This window comes from Psammomys obesus, unplaced genomic scaffold, assembly GCF_907164565.1.
Source record: "Psammomys obesus unplaced genomic scaffold, mPsaObe1.curated_primary_1811, whole genome shotgun sequence".
Classification (NCBI taxonomy): domain Eukaryota; kingdom Metazoa; phylum Chordata; class Mammalia; order Rodentia; family Muridae; genus Psammomys; species Psammomys obesus.
Genome location: NW_026585895.1, coordinates 11286384 through 11296321, shown reverse-complemented (window position 1 = coordinate 11296321; position 9938 = coordinate 11286384). Strand labels below are relative to the sequence as shown.

Sequence of the window (9938 nt, the reverse complement as noted above, 5' to 3'; positions counted from 1 at the left end):
TGCTCTCTTCGAAGTATACTGGAACCCGAGCCTAGCAGAGTCATCTTCAAAGAGACCACGGGGATTTCATCCAGCTGTTGATGTCCTGCGGAAGAGGAAGGATTGGGGGAGCCAGAGGAGTAAAGGACACCATGAGAATGTGGCCCACAGAATCAACTGACTGGTTCTCAAGTGGGCGCAGAGAGATCAGAGTACCTGTTTGGGTCTGACCTAGGTCCTCTGTGTGCTATAGTTGTGTAGCTCGGTGTTCTTGTGGGAGTCCTAACAGTGTGTGTGTGTGTTTGGGGAGGGCTGTCTCTGACTCTTTTGACAGCCTTTGGGACCCTTTTTCTCCTACTGGGTTGCCTCGACCAGCCTTGGTGTGACGTGACGTGCCTGATCTTAGCGTAGCTTGTTCTGCAGTGTTTGGTTGGCTTTCCCGGGAGGCCTGTTTTTTTCTGAGGGGAGGCAGAGTCGGGGCAGGGGTGGATCTGGGGGAGAGAGGAGAGGAGGGGAAGAGCTGGAAGGGAGGAGAGGGAGGGGAAACTTCAGTTGGGATGTAATGTATGAGATAAGAATGAAAATTTACAGACAGCTTTGAGAATTCACAGACAAGACATGTGTGGCATCATCGGCATTATTTGGATCATTCAAGGAAAAGATATTGACAAAGTTAAAATAGGTATTTTATTGGGAAACATGCTGTCAGTGAGAAAGTAACATACAAATATTTTCATTTAATAAAATTAGCTTATCCTTAATCCTATAAACATTGCTTAACAGCCTTTACCATCAGAAACTGCAAGTCACTCTGATCTATGGTTTTCTTTTAGAATCTCTCAGGGAAAATAATGTTTCAGATTCCATTTGTGCAAATAAAAGAGCATACTTAATACAGTTTAGTCACAAACAAACAAATTGCCCCACTTGAATTAGAGTCACCTGCGTGCATGTGAATGCTGGAGGTGCTTGGGCAGGTGCCTGTGCATACCCTTGGCATGATGAGGACAGTGGGGGCATGTCTCTTTTTTCCCCTAAGTTTTATGGTGACATCGTTCTGCCTAAAACATCTCAATTCCATGATCAGAACATAAAAATAGCATAAAAACAGCATCATTTCTTTTTAAATATGCTAGGCCTCCATGCAAGGTCTTCTTTTAATTATGTATTTGCTACATTAAAGGAGCCAGGGCACTAGCCCCATAAATGATTTCCTAAGTGGCCTTTATATATGAAACACTAAAATGAGATAAATAACGTTTAAAATAAGTTAAAGCATCGCTGATGTCTAATAATGAAGTAGCTGTTCAAAGAATGTGCAAATTACCCGAGGTAAAACTTTACCTGAGGCTGTTCTGGTTTGTCTCTTCAAAACCTAACCCCAGTGAGGAGGCCTGGGGAAAAGGTGTTGAGAAGGGGTTGCTCTCCCAAGGGCCAGGAGACCAGAGCCTTTCCCTCGTGGCATGTGCAGCTCCGTCTGTGGACCTGAAGGGGCCTCACCAGATGTTGAGGGAGCCGCTGATTTCGCCTTGCACCACCAAGGACCTGTGAGAAGCCTTCCTGTTCCTTAGAGCTTTCTAGTGCCATTTTGTTTCAAAAGTCTTCATGGACTAAGCAACATTTAGTAATTTTTAGACTTATAACCTTTTAGACATGGACACACACACAGAAGGCTAACTTGTAAAGGTAGGATGCTAGGTTTAGAACTTTAAATTTCTAACTCTACTCTTTCTCAATGTAGGGAGTAAAGTAGATTTTTCTTCTACAATACAATACTTTGAAAGTACCAGAAGTAGTATATCTCATGGCAATATTTCTTGCATAGCAGTTAAATGGATATTCTCAAATTACTTAAAAAATTTAACTTGAAAGATTATAGAGATAATGTTTTTATTCTCTTCTTATTGGCACACATTAGATAAAAGGCAAGACAAACTTTTAAAATTGGTGCTTTATCAAAAATAAATTTAAAAATTACTTTAAAAAAATACAGAGGTGAGCTAGTCATGGTGATAACACCAATAAGCCCAGAACTCAGGAGGCAGAAGGCAGGAAGATCAGGCGTTCAAAGCCATTGTTGGCTATACGAGACCTTGTCTCAAATGTAAAACAGTAGTTTTAATTTTTAAATGGGTAGTGTTTGTCAATGAAGTGGAAAGAAAAAATAGAACCTTTTTACTAGAATAAATAAAAATCTGTTGATACTTGTAAAGTTGTCTTTAAGGTTCATTTGACAGCAGCAAATCTGACAATTGGCAATCTAAAATAACAGTCCATTGGATGCTGGCTTTGAAATTATAACAAACAGTTGCAGAAAGAAATGACTTTAAAATGTTGTGACAGCCGTGCTATCTACAGCCATGACTGCATTCATTATCAGAACTCCTAACTGGAGGTTTTCCCCTGTTGGTTTCCTCTGTGCTTCACAGACACATGAAGTTAGGACATGTCAGTACGGGGCTGGGAGGCATTTGTCATTTTACAGAAGAGATGACTGAAGCTCAGAAAGCTAACCCAAGGTCCCACAGCTAAAAGTACTGGACGTGAGGCTAGAGGGTTGGATTCCGCGTGGGGTTCTCTCCTTTGTAATTTAAGTCTTTGGGGAGAGGGAGGGCAGAGATGAGTGGCCGATTTCCTTATAGCTTTCCTGGTGGGGGTTGCTTACAGTCACCGCAGGAGGTCTCGGTTCAGGACTCCTCTGAAGAAATCTGTAAAACAAGTACTCGTCCCGAAACTCATATTCGTTGGTGATGTGTTGGATGACGCCCCCTTGCACCAGTCTGTCTCCGTAGATGACAGCTTCGCCACGGTCAGAAGCAAGGCCGACTTCGATGAGCCAGTTCACCAGGTCACAGCCACAGAAGGTCCCAGCGGAAGTCTTTGCACCACACCTGTGTGTCAGAGGAATAGTCACCCAAATGCTCTGTAAGTCTGGTATCAGCACTGCGTGATAGAGGACGAGCAGAGAAAAATAAACAGGAAATAAGAAAAGACAGCAGGACAGTTAAGAGCGTGACGGAAATGGATCTGTTCTAAACAGGAAGGGGTTTTTAGCTTTCCTGACCCTAGAAAGACCCTCCGGTGAGAAATGAAATATGCTTGCGAAAACAAACACTTATGAGTGTACTCGCTGCCTGAGAAACATTCTTTCTGGAGAGGAGCGCGAGTGTGTGTATGCACGTGGCATGCGTGTCCCCGAGTCTATGCATGTCTGGATGTACTGTGTGTGGGGGTACATGTATGTACACATACATGTGGAAGCCTGACGTTGACAATGTGAGATGTTGATTTCTCCCGACCTCAGGCTTCTCCCTGAAGCTGTTGCTCCCCCATTCCAGCCAGTCTAGCTCACCAGACCGGCCCAGGCAGATCCCGTCTCGGTCTGCCGACTGCCGGGATTCCAGGCAGGTCACCACCCCTGTCCAGCTTCTACTCGGATGCTGGGCATTCCAAATGGAGTCCCCAGGCTTCTGAGGCAAGCACTTTACCTACTGAGCCATCTCCCTGGCTTGGTTTAATTTTCAATAATTTAAGTAGCTAGTGTGGCATGTGGATTCTGAATGGGGCAGCATGGATTAAGATACTTTTTTTACAACGGTTTTTAAATTTTTATTTATCTTTTTATTTTATGTGTATTGAAGTTTTTCCTGCATTTCTGTCTGGTGGGTTGCATGTACACACAGTATCCAAAGCCAGAACAGGGCATCACTCCCCCAGAAACTGAAGTTAACAGATGGTTTTAAGAAGCCATGTGGGTGCAGGGAATCGAACCGGGGTCCTCCAGAAGAGCAGCCGGTGCTCTTAAGTGTCGAGCCATCTCTCTAGCCCTCAAAGCATTGGCTTTTAATAGTAGCATGATGCAATGCTCCATGAGAGAGAGAGAGAGAGAGAGAGAGAGAGAGAGAGAGAGTGTGTGTGTGTGTGTGTGTATGGGTGTGTGCGTGTGCGTGTGTGTGTGTGGGTGGGTGGGTGTGTGCGCGCACGTGCGCGCACTTGTATATATGTAGTATGTGCACACGTGTGTGGAGGTCTGAGGTCAGTGCTGGTGTCCTGTCTCAATTGCCCTCCACCTTCATTGGGACAGTCTTCCTGACCCTGAGGCTCCCGGATCTGGCGAGGTCGCTTTCTATCCGCCTGAGGGTATAGCACAGGCCACTAGCACAGCTTTCCCGTGGGCTTTAGAGACCACCTCAAGTCCTGGTGGCCATGCAGCAGGCACTTTAGTGACTGAGTAGTCTCCGTAGCTCTCTGGAAGGCCTTCTAGCTGCCTCACACAGGACCGCTCTCCAACTGATTCTAGAGCTTCGTGTGCGGCTGCGTGTGTGCTGCGTGTGTGCTGCATGCCTGTAATCCCAGCACCTGAGAGGCTGAGGCCGCAGCCTCGGGTTTGAGCAGGAGCTACGTGATGAGATTCCATCTCAAACAACAAAAGCAGAACTACTCTAATTAACCTAGTTAAATTAAACTTTATTTTCAGCGTATAGTACCCACAGATAGTCTCTCCCTCAGCAGCCAGTGCAACCATTTGCTCTATTAGGAATCAGGGAGCAAACAAGTGAGATCTGTCCTATAGCAAACCTGAGATTTTAAGAGCGTGGTTTGGAAAGACCTGGAGAGGACAGGAGCTCCACAAGGAGAGAAATGGAACCAAAAACTCTGAGCCCAGGAGTCTTTTCTGAGACTGATACTCCAACCAAGGACCATGCATGGAGATAACCTAGAACCCTTGCACAGATGTAGCTCATGGCAGCTCAGTCTCCAAGTGGGTTCCCTAGTAAGGGAAACAGGGACTGTCTCTGGCATGAACTTAGTGGCTAGCTCTTTGATCATCTTCCCCCAAAGGGGGAGCAGCCTTGCCAGGCCACAGAAGAAGACAATACAGCCAGTTCTGATGAGACCTGATAGGCTAGGGTCAGATGGAAGGGGAGGAGGACCTCCCCTATCAGGGGACTAGGGAAAGGGCATAGGGGGAGAAGAGGAAAGGTGGGTGAGACTGGGGGGAGAAGAGGGAGGGAACTACAGAGGGGATACAAAGTGAATAAATTGTAATAAATAAATAAATATTTTAAAAGGAGAGTGATTTGGGACTGGAGAGATGGCTCAGTGGTTAGGGGTACTCAGTGTTCCTCCAGAGGACCCCAGCTCAGTTCCCAGCAGCTACATCATGCAACTCAGAAATGACTATAACTCCAGCTCCAGGGACTCTGACCCCTCTTCTGACCTCCACAGGATGCATCCAAACACATGCACATTAATAAAATAATAAAAACCCATCTTTAAGACGTGTGCTTTGATTTTTATTTGCTCCTGGATTGTTTAATATTTGTCTTCTCGATGCAAATTTGGATTGCCTTAAGTATGAGCAAACAGAGAAGGGAAAAAATGCAAAACAAGAAAACCAATTACATGAATTATGAACATTTTCATACAAATGTGCACAAGACAGCAAGAATCTCCACAAGCATCAATCAAGCTGTGAAATCTAAAGAGCTTGACAACAGGAAACAGGGTGAGGAGCAAGATGAAATGACAAATAGGTGTCAAAAAAAATTAAAGCATTTTATCACAGACACAAAATTTCACATACAACAATTAGAGAAAGGTTAACAACGTAAAAGTTTTCTCAAATATGTAAAATATCAATGTTGGAGTCTGAGGCTGGACCTCTTTAACGTAGAGGCGATACCTTCTGCCAAAACCACTAACTGAAGATACTAGATCCTTGATTGCTGTGATCAGGCAGCTGTCACAAGAGCCTATGGAACAGTACAGGGTGTCAGTGAACATGACAGGACAGACTGCAGATCCTGGGAAGGAGCAGGGACAAGCTGGTTTATACCAGCTGGTGCCCATTCAGCCATCTGGGACCTGGTAGCTCAGTAAATGCTAAGAGTTCTGCTTCCTGACAGTTGGCAAGCACAATGACCTGACAGATAATGTGAATTTTTCTTTTAAAAAATGTTAAAGTGACGTTAAATTGTTCAAAGTACTCATAGACCATATCCTGAAACTGTGCTCAGCCTTTCAAGGTAAAAGAGTTCATTATAATTGTCCAGAGTTTATCATTGTCAGTAAGTGGACAAGGTTCATCACAAATACTCAAAGTGAGACTTGTCTCTAAGGTTTCTTTTTTATTTTTTAAAGATTTATATTTATTTATTTTATGAATATGAGTGCTCTATCTGCATGTATAGCCAGATGTCCAAAGAAGGCATCAGATCCCAGTATAGATGGTTGGGAGCCACCATGTGGTTGCTGGAAATTGAACTCAGGACCTCTGGAAGAGCAGACAGTGCTCTTAACCTCTGCGTCATCTTTCCAGTCCCCAAGGTTTATTTGTTATTATTCTGGGTGTGTGAGTGTTGTGCCTGCCTGGTGCCCAAGGAGGCCAGAAGAGGGAACCGGATCCCCTGATCCTGGAGTTCCAGAAGGTTGTGAGCCATCCTGTGGGTGCCGGAAGCTGAGAAGCAGGCAGACAAGCACAGGTGCTTTCAGTTGCAGAGCCATGTCTCCAGCCCGAAAGTAGGATTTTTTTTTTTTTTTTTTTTTAAGAAAAGAAAATCTGAGGTTTTGAGAATTAAACTTGCCAAGGTTCACATAGTCAGGAAGTGCCAGCTCAGGCGTTGGAATATTAATACTCAGCCTCTTCCCTCTGCCAGGGCTCTCTTTTTCTGACTGTAATGACACATATGTTGAACACAGCGGTACAGTGCTTAGAAATAAACCACCCTGAGTACTAATCTCCGAATTTTTAGAAGCACACATAAAGTTATTAGGTTCTTTATATTTTGCTTTGCTTTATTTCCTCTTTCATGACAACCAAAACTATTGGCACTGCAATATTTGATTATTCATAGTTCATCATTTCCTGCTGCAGCATATTCTGTATCTTGAGGATTAGAAGAATAAATATAATGTCACAAAATAATGACTAGAACTTGAGGTGAAATAAAAATCATAGAATTAATTAAGAGCAGAAATTTCATTTCATCTCCTGACAGCATCATTAGTAATAAGAAATGACATAGCACCGGGAGATGAGAATATAAAATCCTTCCTTGATCTTTGTGAGAGACATCAATGGCCAACACCAGGAGAATGTTAATATCCTACCACATTTTTACAGCTCACATTTCATACAGAAATGTAAAAATCAAAGTGATATGTCATTTTTATATCTTATTTCTTAAACTGTAAATTCACCCATAACTATTAGCCTGTTAAACCCCAATGCTCGCAATCTGGAGTCTATGTTTCTGAACCTGTGCTGACTTTACCTTCTTTCTCTGACGATGTTTCGGATGCACAGGTCACGGTGGTAATGCACAAATTGTTGACAGGTCATTTTTATTTCCTCAGAAACAGGGGATTCTCTGTTTTCTGCTGTTTCTTTACCACTCCACAGAAATTCAAGCCTGAAAAACCAAAATTTAAGCAGGCCATTTCTCAAGGAAAGAAAACAAGCATGAGAAGATGCTAGCCACCTCACCAAGGAGCTTTTCCAAAACCAGCCACCAGAGCTCTGTCCTCATCCCAGATTTCATTCACCTCTGGACCAGAAACGACCTCGCTCCACACTTGTTCTCCGAGCGCTGAGTATTTTATACACTCCAGGTTTCTCCTGAGACACTCCTGTGTTTGACCTTTTTAAAGCTCACACTTAAACAGGATGTCTCAGACTGCCTCAAAAACTAAAACCCAACTAAACCAACCAAGGAAACTTAGGGAGTAAGCATCATATTTCACCATTTCCAACAGAGCACTGCAGAAACAATGCCAGTATCTGGACTACTGAGCAGTCCGTTCGGTCCTTCCAGCCGATACAACTGCTGACAATTGATGTGGCCGGCATTGTGAAACTGGCAACTAAGCCGAAGGGCTTTCCTGTTATACTTTTCTTTTAGAAATGATTACGACCCTGGACAAAGACATCTCAATGAAGACAATGATGGCGGTGATGATGATGGAGAACATAGGGCAGACACATTGATGGGCACTCGTTACGGAGTAGGTAGGTTGAATTACATAAGCACATCTGATGTTGTGAATTTTGCCTTGAAAGCAAAGGAAGAGTAAACATTTTCCCCCTTCCTCTCTTTCCACCCCTATGTTGAAACGTCTATCTTGTTATTTTTTATAAAGAAACCTTTTCTTAATTAAAAGAAACCTTCTAGGAAGCCAACAGAACCCCCCAACGTTGAGAGACTCCCTGAATTTTCTGAAAACTCTCAGTTTGATAGAAAGAGAAAGCCTATTGTCAAAGAGAGAAAAGCAATCAGATGTAGACTTTAATAGGGGAACACAGCACCTACTACTTCCATTTCCAAGTTTCATTTAATATATGTAGTTAATAGCATAGACAGAAGTCAGTGCCCATCAATTCTTGTTAAAATGCAAATTACATTGCTGGATTTATAATACTTTTTCCAGTACTTTCTCTGCAATTATTTGCAACAAATACGTGATTCCACAGATAACCTTTGTGTGGTATTTAGTGGTCTCCTTGCGGATATAAAAGTATAAAGGTATCAGTATTTTAATAGAATGGCCTTGTCATCACCTTTAGGTACACAGGCTTATTTTGAAGCTGAATTTACCTTCTTTTGAAAGGTAGGATGATTAAATGTTTGTCCAAGCCGAAGATTCCAAAGGAAATAAATCCCTAGGGGAGAAAACAGTTATTCTGTCTGAATTCAACAATAAAACCTTAAGACAGAAATTAAGATCTTTAGTGAGGAAGCAGCTGATAGTGATTAGAGCAACATTTTGAATTCAGCGCTCAGAGCAGACCTAAGTTCAGCACCTGCGGGCATCCATCACACCCTGCTTGTTGTCTCTCCCCAATCATTCTGCCCTAGTAATTACGATGGGTGAAAAAGCCAGTTCTGAAGAACTGCATTTGCATGACAGCTCACTGAAGAAAAGACAAATCCTTAAAGGCTACAGGTTCTTGTTTCCCCCTTTCGGAAAAGAAAATCTCTCTTGCTGTGCTAAGTACATACTATTTTTGTCTTGAACCGTCATAAACATAATTAACAAGGGCTGTTAACATCTACTCGTAACACAGTTAGCATCGTGTTGGGGATACGAAAGGTCCCCCAGAGACTGAAGCGTTGCGAGCATGGTCCTTCCCACAGTGTTACATGAGGCTGGGGCGGCTTCAGCACTCAGCAGTGCATGCTACTCTTCTAGAAAACCTGAGCTCAGTTCCCAGCACCCATGCTTAGTGGCTCAAAAATGCTGCAACTCCAGTTCTGGGGGACCTGACACCCTCTTCTGGCCACCACAGGCAACTATACTCCCATGCGCGTACCCCCTCCCCCCAGACACATCATTAAAAACGTTTAAATACAAGATATTACATGAAGGTCTTGATTGTCTTTAGCCTTAAACTATAAACTGTCAGAAGGGAGTATCTCCCTCCACCAAGTCCCTAAAAGGACAATGGGATTGGAGGGAGGCTTGCGTCTCTTCACGAGTTTGAACCACTTGAGGCATCAGCTACGTAGGCAGCACTGAATGGCATTTCTGCCATTACTTCTGTTCCTGACAAAGTCCTTTGGAATGAAGCTTGCTTAGTGGACATCCTACCTTGGCTCAGCCTGGAGTGGGATTTTGGAATGCAAAATGCTAAGGGGGCCTGTGAATTTTCATCCTAGCATTCTATAGTTGGATAAGGTCAGATATTAAATGGTATCACAAAGTGAGACTGGTATCAGGTGGCTTGAGGGTGTCCATGTTTGTCTGTAATAAACTGATGACATATGTCTCTTTATACTTTGCTGGTTTTCTTCCAATAACAATGTCAAAACAAACAGGAAATACAGTGCATGACTAGGGAAGGCAAAACCACATAGGGCATAAACTGACAAGTTTTAGCTACCTTATATGGCAAACTATTTCAAATTTAATAGGCAGTTATTTCCAACACAGTATTCAGTTTATGAATGAATATTCTC

General features: G+C 43.1%; 1 protein-coding gene across 2 annotated transcripts in view; it reads right to left on the bottom strand.

Annotated features, from left to right (window-relative positions):
• Nucleotides 1-648: 648 nt before the first annotated feature.
• Nucleotides 649-9938, bottom strand: part of Gpr155 (G protein-coupled receptor 155) — a 44144-nt gene continuing 34854 nt past the window's right edge. For both annotated transcript variants that reach the window (XM_055600681.1, XM_055600682.1), the window contains 3 exons: nt 8577-8641; nt 7257-7394; nt 649-2870 (listed from right to left, as the gene is read on the bottom strand). In XM_055600681.1, the coding sequence (XP_055456656.1) occupies nt 2570-2870; nt 7257-7394; nt 8577-8641 (504 nt within the window). In that variant the 3' untranslated portion in view covers nt 649-2569. The remainder of the gene's footprint in view (nt 2871-7256; nt 7395-8576; nt 8642-9938) is intronic.